Source organism: Polistes canadensis, unplaced genomic scaffold (genome assembly GCF_001313835.1).
Source record: "Polistes canadensis isolate GaletaPanama2010 unplaced genomic scaffold, ASM131383v1 scaffold_66, whole genome shotgun sequence".
NCBI lineage: Eukaryota > Metazoa > Arthropoda > Insecta > Hymenoptera > Vespidae > Polistes > Polistes canadensis.
The window spans coordinates 563,308-576,167 of NW_014569613.1; the positions used below are offsets into that span (position 1 = coordinate 563,308).

The 12,860-nt window shown below is 32.0% G+C and overlaps 1 protein-coding gene across 10 annotated transcripts in view; it reads right to left on the minus strand.

Annotated features, from left to right (window-relative positions):
- Positions 1–12,538, minus strand: part of LOC106786120 (RNA-binding protein lark) — a 21,378-nt gene extending 8,840 nt beyond the window's left edge. For 2 of the 10 annotated variants that reach the window (XM_014747186.1, XM_014747182.1), the window contains exons 1-4: positions 12,433–12,538; positions 9,982–10,144; positions 9,360–9,905; positions 8,935–9,218 (exon numbers count right to left, since the gene is read on the minus strand). In XM_014747186.1, coding sequence (XP_014602672.1) covers positions 8,935–9,218; positions 9,360–9,905; positions 9,982–10,125 — 974 coding nt within the window. In that variant the 5' untranslated portion in view covers positions 10,126–10,144; positions 12,433–12,538. The other 8 variants (XM_014747187.1, XR_001381619.1, XM_014747181.1 and 5 more) reach the window with 8 other exon arrangements.
- Positions 12,539–12,860: the final 322 nt, after the last annotated feature.

Genomic DNA, 12,860 nt, shown 5'->3' on the forward strand with positions numbered 1-12,860 from the left:
AGAACACGTAATGTCGTTTTTGTGAATTTCACAAATACATTGTTATTACATTATTTGTTATCCATTATTATCATTATATTATTATTATTATTATTTGAAAAACATAAATCATAATTATTAATGAAAACACGATTTCATACCAAAAAAAAAAAAAAAAAAAAAACAAAAAAAAAAACAAAAATATCAAAGGAGAGAAGAAAAAAGACTTACACCAACGTATACATGTTCGAACGAAGAAAATGCTTGATTGCTTGCTTGCTTGCTTATTTGTTGCTGTTGTTGACTTTTTTCTTTTATTTTCTTTGTTTGTTTGTTAAATCCTTTTCCTTTTTCATATTAGATAAAAATAACAAACGCAAATATGTGTAATTAAACGCAATGGAATCATCAATAGATTTAACTTTTTTTGTTCTTCTATCTTATTTTGTTTTTTATGTCATTAATTTTACTTTACTTTATGTTGATTAATCCTATTTATAATAAAATGGTTACGTTACTACACGCTAAATTCATACAGAATCGACGCATCTCTATAGAACCGTAATTTCCGAGTTTTTCACTCTAATTGTTAGCATAATCAGCTAACGATGTACCCGCACACTCCCCCCTCGCCCGACAAAAGAAACTAGATTGTTCTGAAGGCTCAAAAGCACATCTCCTTCGATTACGTCCTTTTTTTTTTAATCAGTTTCTTGTATATATGTATATATATATATATACTTATACAAACATATATACATATACCTTCACATATACTTATATATACATTTACATATATACATATGCACGATGCATATTGCATATATATATATATACAAATAAATATATGATATGTATATGTATAGGTACATATACATATATATCTTTTTTTTTTTATTTTTTTTTTTTTCAACGTGTTTCTTCAAATTTCTATTACGAATGTTGGCGCGTCTAGTCCCCGAACGGTATTTTTTCCTATAAACATCCGTGTATGAAACATTTATGTCTTGGATAATCATATCATTTCTAGAATAATTTCTATTCACGTTATTTTACTAACAGGTCCCCAAAAAAAAAGAAGAAAAAAGTCAGAAAAGCAAATCGGCGAAAAAAACCGTTCGGCCACGATCGTTATTCTCTCACTCACACACTCTCGCATATACATACACACACTTTTAGTCTCGTTTATACAAAATTTTGCGCATTTTTCTGTTGGGTACCAAATATCGGGTACTAACCTTTTTTCTATTATTAATAATAGATTTTTCCTCTCTTTTCTTATTTGTTTTCTTTTTTTTTTTTTTATTAACATCTTTAGTAATCTTCGAACCGAACGACGGACCTGGGGTTGTGTTAGGAAAATAATTAAAAAAAACGTTCTTTTTTTATTTCTAACCAATTATACAAAGGATCACGATTAATCGTTCCAAAAATGTTTTTTTTTTTTTTTTCTTGGGTGCCGTTAAGTCCGACGAAAAAAAAGACATCAATTTATATTTTTTATTAGTTAAGAAAAACAAAAAAAATATATAGAAAATAATAAAAGAAATCGGAAGGAAACGGCTAACGAACGATCGGTATACGCACGCATACACGAACTACTACATATAAAATCGAATATCGTTGTATCGCTACGAAATTGTAATTGGAAATTTTGAAAAAAAATGTCACATTTATATATAGGTGTATCAATGTGAAAAATTATACAATACAATTAATAGTTTAATATGTTAATATATATATATATCCGAGTCGAAGGAGTGAACTTTTTCGAAGCGATACTAGAAAAAATGACACATTAATAATGAGAACAAAAAAATAATCATTTTTCTATTAATCGACGAAACAAATACAAAGACCGCGCGCGCGCGTCTCTGCGATTACAATATGAGCGAGAATTGACACGATCTAATATCAAAAATTGATATACAAGAAGTTCACTCTTCCCACCTACTTTTATATTTTTTTTCTTTTTCTTTTTTCTTCTTCATCGTACATACACACATACATACATACATACACATCCATACATGCGTTTAATTTATAAACGCGCATTAAATATTATATATCGATGATGATAATAATAAACGTTTTCTCACTCTTAAATTTTCGGGGAGGGATAGAAAAAAAAAAAATATATCGCGCCAATGAACAAATAAACAAGTAATACAAGAGTTTCAGGTCACGAAAGAAGTCGCGTACGCGATCTATCGCAATGCGCACAAATGTGAATTCATTTTAGATAATATAAACGCGTATAAAGAGTACGGTGAAACAATTTTTGCATATTTACAACAACCTGTGACGTAAGAAGAAGAGTGGGGCGCAAAATAGAACAAAAACAAAAAAAAAAAAAAATGCGTGAAAATTTTTATAAATGATTCGCTAGTTTTTATCTTCTAATCGTTCGTTATCGTTTCCTTAGGATATTATATCGTAATAAACGATAAGTAATCATTCTGACGGACTAATAATTATACGTGTGCTCTGATAAAAGAGATAGAGATGGGATGTAATTGTATATATACACATATACATTTCATATATATATACATATCGGATCAGGAAGGATAGCGGAAGTTGCAATGGTGATATAATAATTGGTGTTGACATTGTCAGGCAAGAGGGAGAGAGATAAGATTCGGAAGGGTAAATTTATCAAGATGCATAGGGACCGTAAATGTTTCTTCTTCAGATACTGTTTTTTCTTTTCTTTTCTTTTTTTTTTTTTTTACGTCGATTAAAATTCGTCTATGCGCAGATTACGATATTCTATCGCAGGACAAGGACATTCTTTGTCTATCATTTCATTTCATTTTTATTATTATTATTATTGTTATTACCATTATTTTATCATTATTATTATTATTATTATTACCATCATATTATTATTATTTTTTCGGTGGATTCGGCGTTGTTTTCTTTCCATTTATTGTATTCTCTTTCTTTTTTTTTTTGTATATATATTTTGTAGTGGTTGTGTGGTTGTGGGTAATTCCTTTGTTTTTTTGTTTTTCATTTCATTTCATTTCATTTCTTTTTATCATAAGTTTATTTATTAAGAATAATCTAATTATTAAATGGGCGCCCTGCGGGTGACAGAATGTACTTGTGTTTCTTTTCTCATATAGCGGTTGCGGCAGATCTTCGCGCGTGCAGATCGACAGACGGCCAAGAGTATCTCGGTCCCGAGGCTTCCTGCTAGCGATCAGACCCGACACAGAGAGAGACGGACAGACCGACAGACCGATCCGAGCCCGACGCGACGATTTAGTATGGTGCGAACCGGCGCGACGGCGATGGCCCTCGTAATCCCGGTCTGGTAACCAAAATTAATCCACGTCAGTCACACGAATTCGATTATTCAACGGTTAATTGCACGGGTATTAATTATAATAAGGGGGTGGGGGTGGGGGGAGACTTTGCTTTTTTTTTCTTTGGATAATTTTTTTTTCTTTTTTCTTTTTTTTTTTTTTTTTTTTCATACTAACAGATATATATATATGTATAAGTAGATAGATGGAGAAAAACATTTGACAATATAGCGATGAAAGAGTGAATGATAGATAAAGATAGAGATAGAGATAGAAAAAGAGATAGAGATAGATAGAATTTAGAGACAGGATTGTATGAAGAAAAAAGAAAGATATAGGTTGAAGGAAAAGAGTACGATCAATAACAAAAAAAAATATAAAATAAATAAATAAATAAATGTGAATAAAAATTATAGATAAATATATATAATCGAATAATTGGTAGCAGCACGAAGAGTATGGTTCTTCCTCGTTTTTCTCGCATGTTATAGTTCCAAAATATTTTTTTTAATATATACATATATATTATGTATATATATATATATAAATATAGATATATATATATATACATATAAAATATATGTATAAAGATTTACGATAAGACAAATTTTAAACAATGCGAAGCTCTGATAAGAAATCAAATAATTTAGTTTAATTATAAATAAAATTAATCACACAAAACTATCGACCGCTCTTCCCGTTATACGTAAAAATCTTTCCCTTCAAGCTGAAAGACGTTCTTTGAACTTCTTTTCTTTTTCTTTTTTTTTTTAGGGAGTGGTAGACAAGAAAGTAAGAAAGTATAACAACAGCCTTTTTCTCTTTTCAGAATTCCCACACATTGGGGGGGTAGGTAATTAAATCAAACGATCGAACGATCAACAATTATTCAGATAAAATTTCACTATACGAAATTAGATTATTATATTTTCTACGAGAAATAGAAATAGAAATAGAAATAGAAAAAGAGAGAAAGAGAAAGAGAAAGAAGTCTGCGAAGAAAAAACTACCTTTATTTTAATTTTATTTTATTTTCTTTCCTATGCAACGAGATGTGTCTCCTAAAACTTATAAAACTCGCGAAAAGAACCTACGAAACTTTTCTTAAAATGTATACACATCGTTGTATTTGTGTATGTATGTGTTTGTTTGTTTGTTTGGCGTGCGTGCGTGCGCGTGCATATTTAATGTTATATTTATAATAAGATAAAAAAACAAGTTAATTATTATTAATGCCTTTAAATTAGTGATAAACTTGTCGAAAAAAGAATGATCATATATCGCATAAAGATTTTTCATTTAAATACTCTTCCTTTCTCTTAGTTCTTACGCGATGATGACGAAGGACAACGATGATGACACACACTTTCAAATTTGGTACTCTTTAACGAGTTTTATATATTATATAGTGACGAGAAAGCAAATAAGATATATGAGAAAATCGAGGTAATGGTAGTAGTGGTGGTGTGAGGATAATTGGAGTTTAATTTTGAAAAAAAAAAAAAAAAAATAAAAATAAACGAAAAAAATGCAACACGAAAGAATACCAAAAAACGGAGCCATCGATGATTCCAATTGTTTTGACGTATATTATATATGCACACTACTAAAATAAATATTAAAATTACTATTTTTCATTTCTACAATAAAAGAAAAATTGGCTGTTAAAACATAAAAAGCAAAATGGAATAAGAAAAAAAAAGAAAGAAAGAAAGAAAGAAAAGAAATAGGAAAGATAGATATAAAAAGAAAAGAGAGAGAGACAGAAAATTCAAGAGTTAGAGCGATAGTGAGAGAGAGAAAGAGAAAGAGAGAGAGAGAGAGAGAGAGAGAGAAAGAGATTTTAAAAATTATACTGATATATACAAGGAGAACGGTACTAAATACAAAATAGTTATCGTGACATAAAGAAAAGGGCGATTAGTATTAAATGAATCTAATTAATTCAAATTAGATACAAAAATATGATATATACACACACATCCATGCACGCACGCACGCACGCGTACACACACACACACACACACACACACACTATGTACTTCATTTTTTTTTAGACTGATTTAATCTCTTTTCTCTTTTGGTATTATTTCTTTTTTTTTATTGACCGATGACACATCTACTTACCTACGTTCTTCGAACGAATCTCGGCTGAAGTCCTCGTACATGCCTCTACTATAACAACGTTTATAATAAATAATCGAATCTACTAATTGATCATCATCATCATCACCATCATATCTACCATCATCATCATCATAACCACCATCATTGTCTTAACTATCATCATCATCATCATCATTATCATCATCATCATCATCATCATAACCACCATCATTCCATCATTATCATCATTATTATCATTATCACCATTGCTATATACCACACTCGTTCCCTTGTCCAAGGCTTAACTTTGTGAATTAGTCCCTGTGTACATTATGTAACGTGCAAAGAAAAAATAATCACGCTTGCCGCCTAATATGACTGTTTTAAAATATGTTTGTTGTTTCCTTCTTGGAAAGCGTCAAAAGAGGATAAGATTCTCAAGAGAAAGAGTAAGAAAGGTTTTGTTAGTACCAGTTAAGAAGAAGAATTTGAATGAATTTGAAATTTTGGAAAATGCCATAATCACAACGAGTCCTAAGACAATCGACAAATATATAGGAAAACACACAGAAGATTCTATAAAATGTTTTACACCTTTAATAGTTTTACCCGTACAATTCGTGTGTTTGCACGAATAAACAATTGGGGATATGTGAAATGTTGAAAATAAAAAACCTATCAAATTGAATACTCAGAAAATATCAAAACTCGACAGACAAAAAGTCTTTGGTGATAAGGAGAAAGAGAAAATGAGATTGAGACAGTCCTTTATAAATAAGAGAAACGTAAAACGTTAATCATTATACGTTATAAATGCATGTACAACATGTGCTCTTTTTTTCTACATATTTATCTAATATTCATTTCTAATACTACACCCGCCTATGAAAAATGAAGATATAAACTAATATAAAATCTCTATTCTTTTTTTATTTGAAAAGAAGTACAATATATCGTTATCGAAAAAATTAGATGATTTAATGAAAAGACAAGAGTAAGAAATAATTAATAATAAGAGACATGTGGAATTTTAATCAGTCATATGAGGCAGGTAGCGTAGACTGGATTCTCTTTTAGACCCATGCGATTTGTAAGTATTCTTTTGTTTTTGTTTTCTTTTCGTATATACTTACAAAAAATTAGAAACGTAAGAACCATAAGCACAGCCCAGTCTGGGATAATTTAGGGTTGATAAGTGCTAAAGGTAACGTGCAACAACAAACTCAAAGTTCGTTGGGAAACTGAGAAATTTCAATCAATTCTGTTTCTATTTGAAAATTGTGCGGAATGGGACTACATAGCATGAAAAACTTTGAACGTCGTGAGCAGAAGTCAGCCTCGCTAGGACACGTTGCACAGGCCTTTAATTTATGTACACATAAATACGTATTGTTATATATATATATATAACAATAATGAATTTAAACACGTCAGGTACAAGCTTAAATATCTCTAATGGATTGGTTTCATAATCGTTTGAGCGAGAAAAATATCAAACTTTGGAATTATTACGATAATTACGATATGTAATATCTTTGTATCCAAAGCCAAAAATAATATTGTCAACAAACAGAAACAGAAAAAATATTACATTGCAAACAAAAGAAAAAAAGAAAATTATATCCTTATCTGTGTATCTAAATAATTGTAATACACATAAACATAAATTTTCTCTTCAAAGATTAATACATAAAGGGCCTAAATCGAACGAAGTTAAAAATTTAATAATGTTATTTAAAATGTAATGCAAATCAAACGAGAAATAAAAAGAACAAGATAAGGAAAAGTACGATAAATATAATAAAAATAGAAAATAGAAACTAAAAATAGGGAGAACAAATAAATAAAATCCAAAAAAAATTTCGGGAAAATGGAGGAAGAAATTGGCCTAAAGAACGAATATCAGGAAACGCCGACATATAAACTTACTCTTCCAATTTGTCCGCAGAGCTGGTTTCTACTTACGAGACGTTTCAAAGACAATTGACCGACGCTGTTCCTGAAAATCGCGCCAGTCTTGTTTCTTTTATATATAATATTATATATAAAGAGAGACACATATATACTTTGCTTGTGTTTTCTCATTTTTTGATCATTTTTTTTAGTTCTATCTATACAGCGTACAAGAGAAGGAGAGAAGAAGAGAAGGAGGTAGGAAAAAGAGAAAGAGAAAGAAATAGAGAAAGAGAGAAAGAAAGAGAGAGAAAGGGAAGATTGAAAGAAAGAAAAAGAGAGAAAAATAGAAAAAAAATGAAAGAGTAAAAAGATAGATAGTTCGTTAAAATTTGAGATCGCATATCCTGGCTCGCGGTAAGTAGTGCGATCAAGAAAACTCTAGTTCGTATTCCTTAGAACATTTCTTCATCCCAGGCCTCCGCGCCACTCCCGGTTGAGTGATGTTCGTAATAGGGAGCGCTTGAAACACAAAGGATTTATGAGAGACATACAGGCCAATCTCGCAGTTAATGCCATGGATCAAGAGAGAGGCTACGATGAAATGGGACATCCCTAGAAGAGCAGTCGACATGTTCAAGGCATTGTCAGTCAAGACCTCACGATTTATTTCGTTATTTTGAAGAATACTGGAGTAGAGAATGTACAAACAGCTGCGGTTATTTTCCAACACGTCAGTGACAAGAACGAGGTATGACTACTCGCTAACATAATGGTCAAAGACTTACTCTTGCATGACTTGAACGTTGACCCAGGACTGTCTCTCTAGGGTTGTCCGCATTCATGGACAAAGATGGTACGCAGCCTGAGGTGCACTGAAATTTAGAATGTACAGAAACATCCAAGCGTCATATAATAACATTTTTTTTACTGCGGAGACGCTGCACTCATGTGGGCATCGGGTCGACAGTCATTCTTATTTTAAAATTTACCACATGTGCTACCATAACTGAAGCGAGAGAAAAGAGAGATAATATGCAGTAATAGATAGAAAAGTGATCGTGCGTGAATTCCTAATACTTTTTCTGGATTGACAAGGAATACGAGTGTTACATGTATAATTACAAATAGAGATAAAGAGAACAGGAAGATTTTTAGAAACCATAAAATCAATGTCTTAAGTAGAAAGAGAAAAGAGAAATAGGCTTACGTTGTAAGTGAATTTTCGCGTTTACCCAGAAATGGAGAGAGAAAGAAAGAGATAGATAGATATAGATATAGATATAGATATAGAGGGAGAAAAAGTGAGAGAAAGAGAGAGACACAGATAGAGAGAAAAGAAAAGAAAAGAAAAGAAATGAGAAGAGAGAGAGAGAGAAAGAAAGAGAGAGAAAAATAGAAATATACGCGAACGCGAAAGCCCACCGAAAACAAAACATAATTTCGTCAACTTTTTATGAACAAGACAAAGAAAAAGAAAACCAAGTGAAAGTTCAAAGTATATAAGAATGAAAAAATGTAATGGAATAATAAAATGTCGACGAATCACCGAACCCCAATTCGCATGAGCTGTTAATCCAGCCTGGAACGTTCACAATGTTAAGTTGGACGAATGGGCTGTCGGTACTCCGGCTCTACTCACCTGAACCGGCCGTTGTTGCCGCTTGGAGGGGGTGATCGTCGGCTGAACATGCCATAATCGTTGCCTCGGGAGAAGCCAGTGTCACGCATGGATCCCATACCTAGAGGAGGCATAGGAGGCATTGGGTCTCGTCTGGGAGGTAGAGGTGGCATTGTCATTGGTGGAAAGTCTAGCCCGCACATGGATGTTCCCATGTCACAGGGCCCTGTCATACCCGTAAACCGCCTCTCGTAGAGATCCCTGGTGTCGTCGAAGCCCCTCCTGTCATAGTAGCTTTCGTAGTCCTGTTTGCAGAAAAAAAATTCCCCAAAAAAAAAAAAGGTTAAACTTCGAATTGTATAAGGCTATACCAGGCTTTATACGGCTAGCCCTAGCCTTTCGAAGCAATGATGGAGTAGAAATCGATTAACTCAAAATATACTTACTCCAAAGCGGCCACCACCCATTAGCCGGTCCCGAAGGAAAGGTGGTGGCGGCGGTGGAGGATACGGGTCACGTCCAAACATTCTGTCGCGAAATCCATTCCTGTCCGGTCCTCCTCCCATTCCTCCTTTTGGACATTCCTTGGACCAATGGCCTCCACGTCCGCATCGGTAGCATTGTTCTGGATCTCCCATTCCTGGCCTTTGTCGTACTCTGCTAGTGGAAATTTGAACCTTCATAGGTTGACCATCGACGATTTGCCCATTAAGCTCCTTGATGGCATCGTTCACGTCACCTGTGGCTTCTAGATGGACGAATCCATAGTTTCTCACTATATCGCATTCTACGACAGTGCCATATTTAGCAAACAATTCGCGCACTTGAGGTGCTTTCGTGTTATCTGTAAGATTGCCAACAAAAATTTTTGTCGTAGGGGTATTGGGTCCTTTACGACTCTTTGCAGCTTCACACTTTATGGGCTGTCCATGAACTATTTGTCCATTCAAATTCTGAATTGCATTTCTTCCAGCTTCTTCATTCTCCATATGCTAATAATAGAGTAAACATGAGTTAGATTTATGCGGATAAAACAAATTTAAACTTCTCATATGTCAGATGACTTACCACAAATCCATAATTTTTAACAACATCACATTCTACGACTTTTCCATATTTCTCGAAAAGTGGCTTGATATCAGCGTTTGATGTTTTATCAGCTAAGTTACCAATAAAAATTTTAAACGTACCCACGCTGCTAAATCCTGGCATTTTTGGCTCGTATTAGAACCTATTACAAAAACATTTAATATATATATAAATAAAAAGTTCTACATAATAATTACCAATTGTATATTTAAAGTATGATTGCTCCTATAACATACAAAAATACAGATAATGAAATGAATCTTGGAATTAATAGGCCACTTTTGTTATCTTAATATATCTCAACCATATATTATTTTTATTGACTAATTCATGCAAAGTATTACTGTAAAAATAGTATTTAGCAAGATTACGCTTCTACTTTTATTTCCTTAAATGGACAAAACGATCGCGTGTTTTAATCAATGCATGAGCAACAGGATTTCCGTATTAAATAGATAAGAGATCACACGAAGAAATAAACACAATTATTACACCATAAAGTATAATAATTAACATTAAATATTTCTCTCTGAAGAAAAAGAAATAATTAAGTTAAGAATATATTTAAAGATAACAATTGCATTCATAAGTATTCTCAATAGATTATACAAGTTTGAGTAAGGCGGGAAATACCCCAAAAGCTTCAGTTTGATTACAGCTCTGACGCTTTTATCCACCATTTGCTTGGCGACCTTCCACATTTATAATCGCTAAAATGCCAAATATTTCGACATGCGCCAAACCGTTTAACAATCTCATGTATATCGAGTATGAGACTTGGAACGTTACGAAAAAATATATATACCTTCTATTTTTATCCTTGCTAACAATAAGTTAACTTACGAGAGTATACTACTACCAATAAGATCTCGCCTAGAATGCCGTTAAAGCACGTAGTTCAACGCTCAGTGACCTTCGTGAAATGGCGCGCGGCTTTGTTCACACAAGAAATCAAAGTTTTCCTCTTATAAATAACAGAGGAATATCTCTTTCACACAATACCTTTGTTTTTTCTCCTAATATTTTATTTTACTTTGTTTTAGAAACAAGATCTTCTAGAAACATCAAAGAACACAACACGTAAGAGCATTCGCATGAGACAAAATCAACGTAATGGCGACGTCTCGCTTGCCGCGTCGTGTAAGAAATGTTCAGTGCTGCCACTCTATTGGTCGAATTTCCCCAATCACAGAACACGTTCTTAAAACTATCAAGAACGACTCTTGCGGCGGTCTACTCAATTAAATACACGGTGTTTCGTTAGCTTCTATGCCGGCGTTGTTTTTTTTTTTATCTTCTTTACACCAACTTCATTCGTACAATAGTATATGTTGCCATTTTTAATTATCTATATTAAATACAACGCGAATTTTAATGAACCGATAATAATATTAAATATACACATTTTTGACACTTCCCGACTGGAGTAATTTTAATTTCTTAAAATGTAATTGAAAAATTTATTCTTAAAATTTAATTTTTAATATAAAATTAGTTCTTTAGAATAAAAATTATATTGAGAATTGTCAACGTTTTCAAAATACAAAAATTGAAGAATAAAGATTTCATTATATACGTGTAGCATGTGCATGCATGTTAAATACATAACATATATACAATACATATAAAATAATTAATTCGTTTTATTTTAGTAAAAAAAAACAAAAAAAAAAAAAAAAAGAAACCATTCATACACACAAATATATTGAACGTCAAATTACATTGGAAAAATTGTATTAAAACTTATTAAGTTTCTTCGTATTTTTAAACAATAACACGTTATATTTAAGGTGACTTATGAGAAATGTTCTTCGAAGAATACGTTAAGAAAATTTATTCGAAATCAAATATTTTCGGTTAAGACAAAATAAACAAATCAAATACAAATATTACAATTTTATCAGAGACGTATAATTGTTTAAATGAATGTGATCGGAATATCAATTCAACGTTTGATAAGTGATAAGAAATGTATATATGAATATATATACGAGGCGATTTGTTAAATCGTTCTATAAAACAAAACTGTAAAGCACCGTCGCACAAGTTAACTGTGTTCAACAGTGGTAATACGAGATTGCAAGAAAGAAGCAGGCAAAAGAATAACTATATAGAAGAGTACATTGTAATGCGTCATTTGCATATACTTACAAGAATTGTTATTTGAAATAATTTGAGCATGAACATAACGTCGAAACTTGTACTTAAATTTTAATTTGTACGAGTGTTCGATTTTGTTCGCATTTACAAAACAAATAGTAAAAAATAGAAAAACCGATGACGCCAAAATAAGACGAAATGGCGTGCTTCGATTACGACGTCATGAACTTTTCCCGATACAAGTATTACGAATATTCTCTTATATGTATTTTGTCGATGAAAACAATGAAATATCTAAATATATTCATTTGTAAAGTATTGAATACTTACCAAGTCTATAAATTCAGTAAAACAACGTAATATTACACGACGCGAACTAACACGCTTCCGAACTAAAAAATGGCTGTACCGAAACAGACCGGGAGGAAGAGGAAGGCGGCGCGACAAAGCAATTCTACCAATATAATTCAATGCTACCAACTTTTACATTACAAACTTATCATGTAAATTATATTTATACCAAATTTCATGATAACGTGCAATGTTTTTAATATTAGAGAAAATTAATACTTTTATTTATACCCTTTATTTTTATACCAAAAATTATTTTAATACCAATTTAAAGATTTCAAACAGTCTGATCTAATAATCGTGATCGACACTTCTCTTTTACCTGATTAAAATTCTTTGTATTTGTTTTTTTTTATTTATATTCATTTTCTGCTTTACAATTTTTCCGTGGACATTAGATAAATTTC